At 38.0% G+C, this 17,945-nt stretch overlaps 1 protein-coding gene across 3 annotated transcripts; it reads left to right on the plus strand.

The window, feature by feature from the left end:
- The first annotated feature begins 4,484 nt into the window (after nucleotides 1-4,484).
- Nucleotides 4,485-14,943, plus strand: LOC309704213 (uncharacterized protein). Of its 3 annotated transcripts, none has more exons than XM_082529259.1 (2): nucleotides 4,485-4,743; nucleotides 12,797-14,943. In XM_082529259.1, exon 2 carries the CDS (start codon nucleotides 12,798-12,800, stop codon nucleotides 13,725-13,727), a length of 930 nt encoding a protein of 309 aa, XP_082385385.1. In that variant the 5' UTR covers nucleotides 4,485-4,743; nucleotide 12,797; the 3' UTR covers nucleotides 13,728-14,943. The 3 variants fall into 3 exon arrangements, with proteins under 3 accessions (XP_082385385.1, XP_082385386.1, XP_082385387.1); XM_082529260.1 differs by lacking the exon at nucleotides 4,485-4,743 and adding an exon at nucleotides 4,793-5,337; XM_082529261.1 differs by lacking the exon at nucleotides 4,485-4,743 and adding an exon at nucleotides 11,194-11,710.
- Nucleotides 14,944-17,945: the final 3,002 nt, after the last annotated feature.

Genomic DNA, 17,945 nt, shown 5'->3' on the forward strand with positions numbered 1-17,945 from the left:
GTAGTTCCTGTTTCCTGCCGCTATAAAAGATAACATTTAACTCATTATCTTGTTCAAAGAGGAGAGCATGCACTTCGGCATAGCCTCTTATTGGCTGACCTGAGACAGATGTTGATTCAGGGTTTTTATTCTGTAGGAAATAAACCATTTAAGTGACAAAAAATAATAATAATTTGATTTAGTAGCTCCATAAAATACAGCAAACATCTAGGCCTGCATTGTTGGCACCTCCCCTGGATTTTAAAATGTCTTGAATTGAGATACAGACTCTACCAGCTGATTCAGTAATTCTCCATTAAGCTGGTTCCAGCTTTCTTCAACAGTAAGTGATGGATCAGCTCTGCGGGATGGAGCCACAAAACCAACTTTCCATCAATGAAAAGATAAAAGTGTCCGATCGGAGCGATCGGAGTTTCAGGCCAGACCGGCTACACAATGTTAAAGGTGGATTAATATAACATAGAAGAGAAGCACTGTAAGTCCTTAAAAGTGTTTTAAAGTGTTAACTTCTGTTAAAGTGTTGACTTCTGACTCGTTGGTTCAACACACACATTCATTGCTTTCTTTGTGTCTCACACATTTCTTGAAACAAATAGACTCAGTGAGCCTGCTGCTGGAGGCAAATAAAGTTTAATCAACCCTGCTGACACGATCTCCAGAAGGCTGAATTATTCTAATACACCTCTCCCCCTACAGTCGACATGTCCATATTGAAACTTTGGACATAAAATGGTCTTTTACGTGACTGCTAAACTAGAAACCCTTAAATCCATGATGGTGTTGCTCTTTAATAGCCTCATCCAAATATTTGGAATATCAAACTTCCTCTTCACGACTAGCAGAGCTTGTTTCTCTGGTTTCATTTACAAGAAAAGCAAAACATAAAAGGAGCTACGACTGTCCTCACACAACAACAGCAGCAGACTTACACAGGTACGTTCTCTCATTTCCTTTTGGATTCATTTTTGCTTACTTTCACTCACATGACTGATTACCCTCGTCTCTAATGCAGCATTTATTTTATATTTACATGAAAAATGATCTATAAGTCTGCAATATTACAGTTTTGACAAACGTAATTAGTTTAACTTTCTGACAGAGGGAGAGGTGAGTATCATGAAACCTGTTTGTTGTCGTGTCGCACGCACTGCTTTAGATACTGGACTCGTTTCTGAGCCACACCTGACAACATAAATAAAATTCTGGTTTAAAAGCAGTGTAATGAATAAAATAAAAGCATGTTTGGTCATGGCTATAAAATATGCTTCACTTCTTTGTTAAAGAATTACTTAGTTTGCTTTGTTTAATTAATCCTCTGTAAACTGAGTGTTGAGCGATCCTTCCCTGTTATTTATCTGAAGCTGACAGGAGGCTTCAGCCAACAAGTTACAGATACAAGTTATTAGTGTGATTTTCTCTCTTTATGTCACAAAGTTAAAGCTGTTTGAGAAAACAACATTTCTCACTAACAAGCCTCTCTTAACACCCTCTTAATTAAAAGTAAACTCTAATATTAAAAAAGTAACTTTTGATTTCAACTGAAGAAAACAACATTTTAAATTCCAACCCATAATAGATGGTATAAACCAGAGAGGAGACAAACAAGTAAAACCTGTTTCAGTGTTTGTGTGGCTGAATGACTATCAAATTATAAACTAGGAATACATTTAAAGCTGTTTTAATCATGATTATCCTATTAATCACAATATAATTAATAATATAAAGTATGCATGAACAATAAAAACAGTGACTTCTTAAATCTCCACAGGATGAAGATGTTTGGAAGAATGATGAGCTGCTGTGTGGCTCTCCTCCTGACCTGTGTCAGCTGTAAGAAAGCTCAACTCAATCACTGATCTGAGGTCAGTAGGCTTTGGCCAGTCTGTGCCTGAGCAGAGCCTCTGGTTGCTCCGCTGGTTTGCCAGTGAAATTGACATTGACATAAACGATGACATAAGTCTGACCTTTGGCCCAAATAGTTTTGATTATGGCTCACATCATTATCGCAACGATGAACAGCTGTTAAACCCACTGCCGTGGGGATATCACTACTACAGTCTTGGGAATATCCATCAACAAGGATCGTTGCGACTTCCACATTATGTCACTCACCCTCAATCAGAGCACGAGTACGGCAACAGGGCTCGGATCATAATCAGAGTCTGGGAGCAGAATGTGGGATGGCGAACTTCACAGATAATAGACCGAGTCTATATCACACAGCATTATGAGACATCTGAACATCGAGGGACAGATTATGATCCACTACATACATATCGGGTCACTACTAACCTCTTAAGAGCATTGAGGAGGTTTTTCTTGGACCCTATTAACTTACTGATGTCTCTCAGAGATGATTCCCAGTTTTCAGAGGAAAGAAACACAAGAAACACGTGGGGCTACGTTGCCTGTCTTGGACTATTGCTGTTCACTGTGATGCAGGAGAACCATTCCTCTCACAACAGACGTCAGAATGATTGGTTCACTTGGGTCGGTTATTCAATCTGTTTGATTTTCATTATTTTTTTTTTTTTTTGTTTTTGGTCTTCTGTATCTTGAAAACTTGCCCAAGTATTAATTTAATTCAAATCAGTATTAGCACACAGAATGTGCTGTGTTTGCATCGCTAAAACTTCCCATTGTCAAATCCCTCTTGAATAAAATAATATAATATAATATAATATAATATAATATAATATAATATAATATAATATGATAATTATGATAATTATGATTATTATGGATTTGAAATTTTACATAATTGGTACGATTATTGCGAAAGAACTTTTAAAATCAAAATAGTTACTATTTGAATATTAATTGCAACTATGGTGTTTTGCAATCAAGCCTTCGTCACTGTGCAGACAGTGATCTTATTAGAGGGGTTAAATTATATCTGCCTGAATACAGACACTGGCATTATTGGAGTCTTATGGGAACCATTCTCAGATTGTTAAATAAAACTTAGAAGGTCGGGATTATTTACCATGTGAATTCCACAATGCAGATGACATCTATATTTAAGGCTGTAACCGAATCAGCTTCTTTTTTTTAAAAAAGAAGCTGATTTACTGATTTATTTTTTGGTTGACTACTGCAACGATATTTTTATTAAAGAGCATATCACTCTGATTCTTAGCTCACTGCACAGACTTCCAGTAAGATATTTAATTGTTTTTTTAAACTTACTTCAGATAAATCACTGAGAAAGTTTGGGCCCTAAATTTATACCTGACATGTTTAATTAATATGAACCTGGCAGGTATCTGCAGTAGAGCCGCTCATCCTGTGGTGCCTTGATGTGAAAATAAAGAGGGTGATATGACATTTAGTAGCGCTGCTGCCTGCTGCTCAAACAAACTGTCTTAGATCGTCTCCAACTATATCCCTTTCTATTTCAATAATCGTGTAAGTTTTTAAATTAACACCACATGGTCTCATATTTCATGCCTTTCCTTACAATGGGTTTATTCATCATATAGTCCATTTTGGGGAAATGTGCTTATTATCATCAGTCATCTTTGTGTCATTGGAACAGCAATAAATGAACATTTCAGCATCATCTGCTTGACTCGTGCACATTCGTCACTGAGCATCACTTTCATCCAAACATCCACAGTCAACAATGGTTCTTCTTTAGGAGTCTCTAAACTTGTTGTCTCCTCTTTAGATTTTCATTTGGATTATTATGTACATCAATTTCATTTATTACAGTTCTGTCACAACGCTGGCTCCTGTTGCTGCCTGTTTTATGCATTCATTTTCTATTGGGTGTTATGTTTGATGCCCCTGATCCACAGTGACTGTTTCTTTACAGCTTGGAGATGTTTCATGAAGAATGTTGTAAAGCTTAGAGTTAGATGAAATTTGATCCTGTAACATTATTTTGTCAGTTTCAGATGCTGTGCTTTGTGACGCCCTGACTCTGAGCTCTTTGATGATTTTATTTCCACAATGTAAGCAAAGAGCAAACACCTTGAAAACAGACTTCTCCTCCAGTATGGTGTCACGCTGCAGTATTAAAAGTGTACTAATATAACTAAAGAGAGAAGTACTGTAATCCTAAACAAAGTTCTACAGGGTCACTCACTGCTAAAGTGTTGACTTCTGACTCATTGGTCGACTGCACACATTCATTCATTAAAATACTTTTATGCCAACATTTACATGGTTTTCTTTGTGTTTCACAGACTTTTAGTACAAATCAAATCAAAAATGAAACTCAATTTTAGTTACAGTTTGAGATAATGAAACTAAAAGTCTGAGTTGTAACACACACAATCACATCTTTCTATGTATGAATGATCTCAAAGTTATTATATGATGACAGTAACTATAGAACGCCTTTAAATAAGGAAACTTGAATGACCAAACAAATCATACAAGAAAACACTGCCACTGAATAAATGTGTACACTATTTGAAATTCATTTGTAACCAGCTCCTATATTACAGACACTACTGCAACCTCTCACCCTACAGTGGGGCAGACACGCCCATATTCAAACTTTGGCCATAAACTTGCTCATAAAATGATCAATAATTTGCTTTCACGTGACTGTTAAACTAGAAACCCTTAAATCCATGATGGCGTTGCTCTTTAATAGCCTCATCTAAATATCTGGATTGTCAACCTTCATCTTCGCCACTAGCGGAGCTTATTGCTCTAGTTTCATTTACCAGGAAAGCAAAACTTAAAGGGAGTTACGACTGTCCTCACACAAACAACAGCAGACTTACAAAGGTAAGTTCTCTCATTTCCTCATGGATTCCTTTTCACTTACTTTCACTCACATGATTTTGCCCTAATGCAGAATTTATTCTATATTTAAAGATACAATGAAGTGGGTTTAACATGGAGTGGATTAAACTGCACTTAAATTACAAGCATACTCATTCACATGAAAAATGATCTATAAGTCTGTAGTATTACTACAGTTTAGAAAAATGTCATAGTTTCACTTTCTGGCACAGGGAGAGGTGTGTATCATGACACCTGTTTGTTGTCGTGCCGCACGCACTGCTTTCGCTACTGGATTAGTTTTTCCGTTTTCAGCGTTTTGATTTCAGTTTTGATTTCGGTCCGGAGCCACTGGACGGCCAGTAACAACCTCGGTTAACACTGCTTAATTTAAATCATCGCTCCCTGGGATATTTTGGATTAAGGACGCTAGTGGCAAACTTGCTAACGGGTCATCGGGGTAACGCTACGAGCGCGTCTCTAAATATGGGCCGAAGAAAGGACCGACAGCTGAGGAAGGCGATGATATTAAGTCGCTGGAGTTTATGACAGGGGAGATTTCTACGGAGCCCCGCAAGGGACATAGGAGGGAAAAAAGTAAGATGAACTTTTGCGAGATAAACGTTTAAGATATTTTCAGGCGTGAATGTAGCCGTGTAAAAAATCAAATATCTGATCGGTTTATCAAGACATCACATATTTGCAAAAGTGCTCCGACGTTTTCGGAGACGTCTGTTACCCACCAGCTCGAAGCTAACAGGAGTTCGAGACATAAATTAACATATGCCAGGGGGTGTAATATAAAAAAGTTAAATACATTCAAATAATTTGTAATTAGTACAAACAGTGGCTCTGCTATGCTCCAATCCCTCCATATTGTGGCCAATCACATGCGAGGATCAATGGCGTGTCCAGCGGGGTGGCCTGGGGGGGCACAGGCCACCCCCCAAACCAGACTGGCCACCCCAGGTGCCACCCCAAAGGCAAAACAATAAAATTCAATCAAATATCAAATGTCCGATTATGTTTTCACGGTGACGCTCAGATATCCGAGTGTAAGTGAATGCAGCATCGCTTCTGCGCTATGCGCATCACGTTAGCAAAGGTAGGAGAGCCAAGCGCGAAAGACGGCACTGCAGGAAACAATTTTTCGGTGAAAGAAAATGAGGACAGAATAAATGTCCCGGTAAGTAATATCAAGTTTGTTGAGTTTAGTAAACTTCGGTGAAATTAGAATACCAAGGAAAAAATAACACTTAAAGAATTATTGCAGCCGTGGAATATTTCAGACAGTATGCTACTGAGGGCAGCTAACATAAGAGTTATGAGTTATAAGATGTAATCTAAGTCGTAACATTGCTGTATGGAGCTGCAAATTTGGTTGCAGGTTAACATAGCTGGACTGGCCATCGGGCATACCGGGCATATCCCCAGTGACTTATTTTTTTATTTTTTTTGTAATGGCATGAACAATGAGAGGTGGTGGATTGGCCAGATGCAGGTCGATGTGTAGAAATAACTCCGTTGTTTGGTGGTGGCTATGACGGGGCTTCCACAGAGGCAACAGGTGGATGAGGGAAGGGGAGGCAGGAGGAGAGACCCGAAGCAGCCGCCAGTCCGAGTGTCAGGTGAACTGAACTTCAGGTAAGAAGTTATGACCTGCAGTCTATCTGGGTCAGATATAAACCAAGTTTAGGTGGAGTTTATTTTCATGTTGCTGACTTTTTACTGTCAGTTGCAATAACTCATACTGCGTTCTAGCCAGTTTGACGGAGTTTTTATACAGCTGGGTGGGTGCTATGATGTTACTGATAGTGAACTTTATTTTATTCATAAGGTTAGTTAGAGTTGCCAACGGCTCCTTAAAAAATGGGATGGTCCCTCATTCAGAGAAAATATTACGCGTTTCGTATTGAGCTGAGAAGAGACGCAGTTTGTCCCGGACTTTAGCTAGAATGGAAAAAAGACACAAAGCTGGATTTATTCTGTCCTTACGCTGCACAGCTGCCTCTTCTCTCATTCTCTCCCCTGCCTCTCCTGTTGCTACTTCAATCATGAAACTGATCAATGATCAGCTGATCGGCTTTTCTCTCTTGTTTGTTTATCGCCCACTTTGCGCCAGAAAGAGGAAACCAGCAGATGTTGCGCTAAACAACAGCAGCACGTTTAAGCTTGATCAGCTGTTGTTAGAATGTATTTAATATTAATTTCTAGTATCAGCTGATGTTTGCTGGAGCCACAGCTGTAAAGCTGCTGGTCATGATGTCTGTTTAGATATGTGGTGAGAGGGAAACATGAAGATGAAACCAGGAGATGTCCTTACTGAATCATCAGAGCTGAACAGGTGATGGAGAAACAGGTTTACCTTTTAGGTGACATGAATGAGTTGAAGTTATGAACTGTTTCTGAGAGACAAATAACACCAGGATCCTTTTTTATGTAGCTGACAGCTGGTAACTGTGCAGGGGCGGGTCTAGCAAAGTTTTGCCAGGGGGCCAGGTAGGGCATTAACAGGGAAAGGGGGGCACAAAGAAATACTTTTCTTTCTTATTCTCATTTAAAATGTCTCGTTTTTATTAAATAATTATCTAAATCTTACAACCAAAGTTTTTATCTGACGTAAAATGTATAGAAATCATACATATACCAACAAGACTGTACATCACTGTCACAACAGCATTTGTTTTCATTCAAAGGCTTTATGGCTTTAATACCTGGCGGGCCGGTCTGTAGTAAAAATGCCCAATTTTTTTGTCCCAGTCCAGCCCTGCAGGTTAATACTGGCAGTGTCACCATGCCAGCTGACTGTATTTTATCATCAGCCAGTGTTGTTCTTTATCAATATTACCAAAGTTTACCATAAGGCAGCATAGAAAGTATTTACTTGCTTTCAGGTTTTATTCAAATGTTAGTCTTTTCATTTGTTTCCCCACTTTTTTCCTGTTTCAAAATCAAACACCAGTTTGTGAGAAGATTATCTTCTTTTTTTAACAGGCAGATAAAGTTTTGCATTGGCTAATTTGTCAATTGTTTGTTACAAATGTTCGTATTTTAATTTTCAAAAATGTTTTTGCCCAAAACATATGTGCACTATATGTCAGTAAAAATACTATGCAAATATTGCTGTCCTTGAATGCTGAGTAAGCACTGACAAAGCACTGATTGTATCTCTTGTACTTTATCAACGCAGTATCTAAAAACTTTGCACCGTAGTGGTTAAAATCTCATTCTAATAAGAGTTAAAAGTGCATTTGGTTATTAGGTTTATAGGATTATTGAATTATGGTTAACGGTTGGTAGAATTTTTTTTTTAAACATTATCTGCCAATTAAATCTGCCACCCTTCTCCAAATCTGTGCCCCTACCTGGCCCCCCCAACAAAAATTTTCTAGACACGCCACTGGCGAGGATATGATAATATCATTATGTGAAAAACAGAGAGGGTGAGAGACGCGGCAGTCTTCAGGTGAAGGCAGATGGATTATTCTGGTTTTCAAATTGGACAACACCTTCTTTATAGTCTGTAATTTATACAGTCATAACAACACAACTCAGGCCAAATCTATGTGCATACAATTATCTGAGAAACTTGATTTTTTTTTTAAAATCAAAATTTAAAGGAGCCCACATGATTCTTGGAGGAGATTATAATGATGCTCCAGACGATCTTATAGATAGAGTGCCAATAAGAACATCTCAACACTCAAAATTTAAAAGCACTGCATTTTTCTGTGAACAACTTGCAGTTATAGATGTATGGAGATTCTTCAACTCTGATACAAAAGAGTTTACCTGGAGCAATGCAAATAGATCTCTACAATCCAGAATTGATTTGTGGTTAATATCTTCTTCATGTTTACATTTTGTTTCAGAATCTTCTCATGATTTTGCTCCATTAACTGATCACAAATTGATCACGATTCACTTAGTTGGCAATAAACAAAGTCAAAGTAAACTACGTGGTTTTTGGAAGCTAAATAATAATTTATTGAATGATGATACATTTTGTAGTATATGGAAAAAACGGCAGAACAGATGGAAAAAACTAAAACTATATTGAACTTATGGCTCCAAAGAGACCTATCCATTTTTGGTAGAATCCTTTTGACTAAAGCTGAAGGTGTTTCCAGATTTGTGTATCCAGCTCTTTCCCTTAATGTGTATGATTCCACATGTAAAAATGTTAATAGCTTATTTGTTAACTTTGTATGGAAGAATAAGCACCATCATCTAAAAAAATCATTGCTTTGTGGACCTAAAGATAAAGGTGGTTTTGGCCTTCTGGACTTCATGGACCTGAACTATACATTTAAGGTGAAATGGCTAAAAGAATGCTTAAAATCTCCTGGATCATTATGGCATTTCATTCCACATAACATTTTTAGAAATGTTGGAGGTTTACAGTTCCTATTGTCTTGTAATTATAGTATATCAAAGTTACCAGTTAAAATGTCTGCATTTTATCAACAGGCATTGTTGGCTTGGAAATTATGTTATTCACATAACTTTTCTCCACATAGATCTATTATCTGGAATAACGAATGTATTACTAAGAGGAACAAATCACTATATTTGCAGAATTGGATTGATAAAAATATAATATATTTAAAAGACTTATTTGACTCTGAAGGCCAGCTACTTAGTTACAATGACTTTATTACAGAAAAAATATTCCCTATCAAATTTAAAGATTTTAGCTCTGTAATAAAGTCCGTTCCCAGTGGACTGACTGAGTTGATGAAAAGCTACAAAACACAGAACACACCACATGCATCCGTTAACACTCTTTATATAAATGGTATTGATTTCTTAAGCAAGAAATGCACCAATAAACATATTAGAGAATGTTTGTATAATGCGAAGAAAATAACTCCAAGAGGGAAGTTTTTTCGGAATGCTATTTTTGATAATATCAACTGGGATAAAGCGTGGCTTGTTCCTTTTAGATTTTGTATTACAAACAAAGTTAGAGAATTACATTTGAAAATATTACATAACATATATCCATCTAACACGTACATTTCAAGATTCTGTGACATTGATAGAAAATGTACCTTTTGTAAAACTGAACTTGAAAGTGTTACCCATTTGTTTTATGGCTGTTCATATAGTGCTACATTTTGGAGAGAGCTTGAAAATTATATACTGTGCAAGACAACATACGAAATCAAAATTGAAGGGAAGAACATTATCACTTATTTTGAAACTAAAGAAAAAAAAATATGTGCCATTGTCAATTTTTCTATCTTATTAGGGAAATTCCATATATATAAATGTAAATTTCAAAACTCAACCCCATCATTTAATTTGTTTTTGATTGAAATTGAATATTACTTAAACTCTCTTAAATTAACTTCCAATAAAAAAGATTTATCATTGATTGAAATTCATTCAGACATGTTTAACGAATGAGCTGTCACAACTTTCAAGTACAAAGTTGTTATGAAGTCTGTCACATCCCCCCCCCTTTCTTTTTCTTTATTTATTTATCCTTCTTATTTCATTGTACTGTATATTGTTACTCTTATTTGCCTTGTATGTCTACTGTACAAACTGAACTGGAATGACTGACTGTTCGCTTTATAATTTCAATAAAGTTAAAGTTAAAAAAAAAGGCCCTGAAAAGGAAATACAGAAAAGAAAAAAAGAGAGAGAGAGAGACGCGGCAGTCGAGTGGAGCTGTCCTCTCAGTAAGTGAGTGAGACAGTAGACAGCGGTGAGGAGGGCCGTGCGAGTGCATCGCAAAAACACATAAATATGCCTGACACCCGTAAACAAAGCAGCATCTGGGTGCAGTTTAAAGACTTTTTTTGTCTCGGTCTCAGTCTTGACTTTGTCTTGGTCATGACTTGGACTGTCCTCGTCTTGATCTTGGTTTAGGCCAGCGGTCTCCAACCTTTTTTGCGCCACGGACCGGTTTATGCCCGACAATATTTTCACGGACCGGCCTTTAAGGTGTTGCGGATAAATACAACAAAATAAAACTAGTACCGGTACCGAAAAAAAAGAAAATTTATTCATAGCACACGTGAAAAGACCCAGGAAAACTGAGTAAACGATAAAAACGATAACAAAATAACGCTGAAAACCGATAAAAACCCTGAAAACTATACATTTCACACCTGAGCCTCAACTCTCGCGGCCCGGTACCAAACGACTCACGGACCGGTACCGGTCCGAGGCCCGGGGGTTGGGGACCGCTGGTTTAGACGGTCTTGACTACAAGTCTAGTTCTCACCCACTATTTTCATAACAGTGACGTGTATACATGTGTGTTGGTGCAAAAGTATGTTTATACACTGCATACATACATACATACATACATATATATTATAGATAGATAGATAGATAGATAGATAGATAGATAGATAGATAGATAGATAGATAGATAGATAGATAGATAGATAGATGAAGTTGATTGGATTTACAGAAAGTGTGCAATAATTGTTTAAACAAAATCGGCCAGGTGCATAAATTTGGGCACCAAAAAAAAGAAATGAAATCAATATTTAGTAGATCCGCCTTTTGCAGAAATTACAGCCTCTAAACGCTTCCTGTAGGTTCCAATGAGAGTCTGGATTGTGGTTGACGGTATTTTGGACCATTCCTCTTTACAAAACATCTCTAGTTCATTCAGGTTTGATGGCTTCCGGGCATGGACAGCTCTCTTTAACTCACACCACAGATTTCAATAATATTCAGGTCTAGGGTCTGAGATGGCCGTTCCAGAACGTTGTACTTGTTCCTCTGCATGAATGCCTTAGTGGAGTTTGAGTGTTTCCGGTCGTTGTCTTGTTGAAAGATCCAGCCCCGGTGCAGCTTCAGCTTTGTCACTGATTCCTGGACATTGGTCTCCAGAATCTGCTGCTACTGAGTGGAATCCATTCGTCCCTCAACTTTGACAAGATTCCCAGTCCCTCCACTGGCCACACAGCCCCACAGCATGATGGAACCACCACCATATTTTACTGTAGGTAGCAGGAGTTTTTCTTGGAATGCTGTGTGCTTTTTCCTCCATGCATAACGCCCCTTGTTATGCCCAAATAGCTCAATTTTAGTTTCATCAGTCCACAGCACCTTATTCCAGAATGAAGGTCGCTTGTCCAAATGTGCTGTGGGCGAAGAAAAGGCTTCCTCTGCATCATTCTCGCATACAGCATCTCCTTGTGTAAAGTGCGCCGAATGGTTGAACGATGCACAGTGACTCCATCTGCTGCAAGATGATGCTTAAATCTCTGAGACAGCTTTCTGTATCCTTCCCCTAAACCATGACGGTGAACAATCTTTGTCTTCAGGTCATTTGAGAGTAGTTTTGAGACCCCCATGTTGCTACTCTTCAGAGAAAATTAAAAGAGGAGGGAAACTTAAAATTGACCCCCTTAAATACTCTTTCTCATTATTGGATTCACCTGTGTATGTAGGTCAGGGGTCACTGAGCTTACCAAGCCAATTTGAGTTCCAGTAATTGGTTCTAAAAGTTTTGGAATCAATAAAATAACAACAGTGCCCAAATTTATGCACCTGTCTGATTTTGTTTAAACAATTACTGCACACTTTCTGTAAATCCAATAAACTTCATTTCACTTCTCAAATATCACTGTGTGTGTCTCCTATATGACACATTTAACTGACATTTTTTATTGTAACAACCAACGATTTATACAGGAAAATAATGACTATTAACCCTCTCAAGGCAGACGTTGCCGATTTGCAACAGTTAAAAACTAACAACCTGATTACCCCACATACATATTTTATGAGTTTTTTTTACTCAGAAGTACCACTGCAGGACTTGGTTGTGCATTCGCAACAAAAAAACTAATTTGAGCCTGAGAGGGTTAACAAGGTTCCCCAAACTTTTGCATCCCACTGTATATACATGGACGGACGGACGGACAGTTAAAGCTGTCTTAATAATTAATATTCTATTAATCACAATATGCAGTCATCACATAATCATTTGATGCTTCACTTGGTCAAAAAAAATCATCTAATGAATGTCAGAATATAAAGTATGCATGAACAATAAAAACAGTGACTTCTTAAATCTCCACAGGATGAAGATGTTTGGAAGAATGATGAGCTGCTGTGTGGCTCTCCTCCTGACCTTCAGCTCTGTGTCAGCTGTAAGACAAAAGCTCAACTCAATCACTGATCTGAGGTCAGTAGGCTTTGGCCAGTCTGTGCCTGAGCAGAGCCTCTGGTTGCTCCACTGGTTTGCCAATGAAATTGACATTGACATAAACGATGACATAAGTCTGATCTTTGGCCCAAATAGTTTTGATTATGGCTCACATCATTATCGCAACGATGAAGAGCTGTTAGAGCCACCGCCGTGGGGATATCAGTACTACAGTCTTGGGAATATCCATCGAGAAGGATCGTTGCGACTTCCACATCATGTCTTCCAATTAGAGCACGAGGCCGGCAACAGGGCTCGGATCATAATCAGAGTCAGGGAGCCAAACCATGGATGGCGAACTTCACAGATAATAGACCGAGTCTATATCACACAGCATTATGGTACATCTGAATATCGAGGGACAGATTATGATCCACAATATACATATGAGATCACTGCTGACCTCTTAAGAGCGATCAGCAAGTTTTCCATGGACAGTAATGACATCAATTTACTGATGTCTCTCAGAGACCACTTTAGAAGCAGTGCTGATGACTCCCAGCTATCAGAGATGAGAAACACGTGGGGTGACCTCGCTTGTCTTGGACTGTTGTTGTTTATTGTGATCCAGAAGAGCAATTCCTCTCACAAACACAACAGATGGCAGCCATCACAGAGAAGCAACACACTAAGTGATACTGTGCTCAATATCACAGAGAGCAGGCAACACAATGCTTTTGTCTCCCCAGAAAGCTTCAACTCTACTTTGCAGGACAACAACACCTGTGTTAGGTGTTTCTGTGTTGTGTTTGGTGTTTCAGTCATCTTTGGTCTTCTGTATCTGGCATACTCAATTATATATTAATTTAACTACAATCAGTGTCAACACACAGATTAAATAGAGCATTTTATTACAGTGTACTGCCACTGACTGCAAAACCCTTGAGCAAACCGTGTTTCGCTATCAGTCTTCCTCCTGCAGTCTTGATACACTCCCTTTTTTCTTTTCCTCAGAAGCTCAGCCCCTAAAGTCTTTTTCCTGACATTTTCCCTGCAGCACTGAAGACTGAAGTTGTCAATCCTTCTTGAAAAAACAGAGAAATTGGTATATTTTACACTATAATATTTATTGTCTCTATTATTGGTTTCAAAGTATCCATAAGATTGTTGAAAATGTAGTTTGTTTTTATTCAGCCAATTTTGTTCTGTCTATGCTTCCTTTAATAGAGGGTGGCTTATCATAACTACGCAGATAACACCCTGATTTAAGGCTGTAAGTGAGTCAGCTTTTTCGAGAGAAATTGCTAATTTATGGATTTATTTTTTGTTCCCCAACTTTCCCCATTTCTATTTTAATAATCAGCTAAATTTTTTAATTTCACACCACATCATCTCATATTTCATGACTTTCCTTAATAAGGGTTTATTAATTTTATAGTAAATAAACCCAGTTAGTTTGATCTCACATTGTGTGTGATAAAAAGAAAAATAAATTACAACCAGAACTCCATGTCCTAAGAATCAGTCAGCTACAACACTTTGTTACAACCAGTTGAATAACAGGAGTTGTTCCATTGTACACTTTGAAATGGTGTTTCCTTGCTTGAACTGAAAACCTTAAAGACTTAGATGCAAAACAAAACAAGAAGAGAAACAAAGGTTTCTCTTTAGGACTTTGTGAACTTGTTTTCTCCTTTTTAGCTTCATTTGTTTTTGTTTTTTATCTACATGAATCTTATTTATTACACTTCTGTAACAACACTGGCTCCCGTTTCTGTCTGTTTTTTGTGCGCATTTTCTATTTTCAATGCATGTTGCTGCTTTCTTCATGTTCTATCTATCTGTATGTATCCCAAACAACCCAAATATTAGAGAAACAAACATCTTGTGACACATCCTGTGTTGGAATCATCAATTTAACTGACAGACGTTTTGCTGACTTATTCTTCTGTTCAATCAGGTTCAACAGTTTGTTAAGGTCTACAAATACTTTTTACACATTTAGATGTTTGCAGGTGTTTATTTGTAGACATGTAAATTATATATATTTTCCTCTACTTGGTCTGGAAATAAAAATTCTGAACAAAACTTTTGATTAATTTGTGTGTAATTTATTTGCTACAAAGAAAAAGAGCTGGATGAACATCCGACTCTGTGGTGATGCCATCTTGTTTGCCAGTGGGTGGAATGATGGACAAAGGAGCTGGATGAACATCTCTTCTTCTTTACAGGCAGTGGTGTCACTGGTGACGTCTGAAACCTCGCTGGTTCAGAAGGTGGTCTGAGCATTGGTGTGATTTATGAACATGTATAAATTTGCGTGTTAGCGTTCGTGTTGGGTTTTCGTCTGTGAGACAGAGGAGCTTGATTTTAAAGAGCCAGCTGAAAGGAGAAGGGTTTCCCCCTGGGTGGAAACACTTTTAGCTGAATGTTACATATAAACATTACTACTAAAACATTCACAAGTTGGGTTTTTTTTTTTGTTAAGTTAAATGAAACAAAATTAATACACTTTTAAGTATTTATTGTGTGCCAATTAACTGGGGCACAACACATCACCTATGAGTGTCTGTGCTGTGGGATACTGGTGCACGCCTGCCTCCTCACCATTATGTGAAAGAAAATACCATCAGCCCAATATTCATGAGCACAGTCACTGTCCCATCTTTTGAAAACACCACAACAGGTTTAACATAAACTTCTCATATCCTGTTGGATTTATTTAAACACTGAGTGAAGTCTTACTGACAGGTTTTTGACATTGATAGAGCTCAACAGCCACGAGGCCTCACAGGTGGTTGAAATGACAATAAAGGTTTTGACCAGCAGGGGGCGTGGTCAGACGAAGCCTCGAGAAATTAAACTTACTTTGAACCAGCTGGACTGAAAGTTTTAAGGTTTCATGAGGCTTTACGAGGCTTCATCTGCACACTTCTGACACCTGACCGGTGCCCACATACTACTTCATCAAGAATCATGGGTTAAACCAGAGAGGAGAAAAACAAGTAAAACCTGTTTCAGAGTTTGTGTGGCTGAATGGCTATCAAATTATAAACTAGGAGTACATTAAAAGCTGTCTTAATCATTAACATCTGTTAATATGCAGTCATGACATAATCATTAGATTCATCACTGGTGAAAATCATGTAATGAATGTCAGAATATAAAGTATGCATGAACAATAAAAACAGTGACTTCTTAAATCTCTACAGGATGAAGATGTTTGGAAGAATGATGAGCTGCTGTGTGGCTCTCCTCCTCCTCCTTTGGCCAGTCCGTGAATGAGCACAGCTTCCGGTTGCTCCACTGGTTTGCCAATGCAGTTGACATCAACATGAATGGTGACATAAGTCTGACCTTTGGCCCAAATAGTGGTGATTATGGCTCACATCATTATCGCAACAAGGAAAAGCTGTTAGAGCCACCGCCGTGGGGATATCAGTACTACAGTCTTGGTAATATCCATCGAGAAGGATCGTTGCGACTTCCACATCATGTCTTCCAATCAGAGCACGAGTACGGCAACAGGGCTCGGATCATAATCAGAGTCAGGGAGCAGAATGTGGGATGGCGAACTTCACAGATAATAGACCGAGTCTATATCACACAGCATTATGAGACCTATGAAGATCGACAGACAGCGTATGATCCACAACATACATATGAGGTCACCACTGACCTGTTAACAGAGTTGAGAAGGTTTTCCTTGGACCGTGATAACATCAACTTACAGTCTCGCACAGTAGTCCAGGAGAACTATTCCTCTCACGAGTACAACAGACGTCCGCATGATGTGCTCCAGAGTTCACAGAGCCATCAAAACAATGATTTTTTCTTTTCAGAAAGGTACAACTCTAATTTGCATTTCCAATCTCAGGACAACAACACTTGTGTTTATTGTTTCATCTGTGCTGTTGTGATTGCTGTTGTGATTGTTGCTTCACTTGTTTTTGGTCTTCTGTATCTGTCATACTCACGTAAATAGTAATTCAACTAAACTCAATGTCAACACTCATATTGAATTGAGCTTTTCTGTTTTGCCACTTATTGCAAAACCCTTGAGCAAACTGTGTGGCATCGTTCATCTTGTTCTTCATGTCCTGCCAGACTTTTTCCCCTCAGTCACTTAGCCCCTGCAGCCTTTTTCCTGGTATTTTCCCTTGTGAAAAAGACAGAAATTTACATATTTTTACATTATAAGACAGTATAATAATTATTCACTTTATTCTTGGTCTCTATTTATTCTTCAGATAGTTGAAAACCAAATTAGTGAGTACCTGAATATTAATAGCTACCATGAAATCTTCCAATCAGGCTTTCATCAGTGTCACAGCACAGAAGCTGCTCTCATGAAAGGTGTGAAATTATATTTGGTATAGTAATGCTACTTCTTACCACAATATTCAGTACTGTTGATCATAATATGGCATTATCATCTCACAGGAATCATTCTTAGACCATTTAAATCAAACTTAGAAGGTGGGGATTGTTTACATTTTGTCTCTATTGACAAAGCTGATTCATGGATTTCTTTATGGGTTGACTACTGCAATGCTTTTCTTGCAGTAGAGCGGGTCACTTTGTGTTGCCTTGATGTGAAAATAAAGAGGATGATGTGACATTTAGTTTCTGTCCACTGCTTGAACAAACTGCCTCAGATCTTCACTAGTTTTATCAAATTCTATTTTTAAAAACATGGAACATTTCAAATAAAATCACAGCATCTCGCATTTCATGATATTTCCTAAAACGTGTTTATTCGTCGCATGTTGAATTTTGTGTGGGATAAAAGAAAAACAAATTACAACCACTTATACCTAAAACTGCAGGGGTATAGTAGGTATACGTACTAAAAAGTTGTACAAACTGTCAGTGATCAACACATGATCACCAGGAGCTGAAGAAGTTGTCAGAATATTACAGTGAAGTGATGTTTGCTTGCTTGGACTGAAAACCTGAAACACTCAGATGCCTGTGCTGCATTTTCCTATTAAAACTGCCAAGAAACAACAAGAAACAACAAGAAAGTGTTTAATAACAGTTTTATGGAGCTTGAGGCGACTGTTGTTGTGATTTGGCGCTG

This window comes from Aulonocara stuartgranti, assembly GCF_965226115.1.
Source record: "Aulonocara stuartgranti genome assembly, chromosome: 4".
Taxonomy (NCBI): Eukaryota; Metazoa; Chordata; class Actinopteri; order Cichliformes; family Cichlidae; genus Aulonocara; species Aulonocara stuartgranti.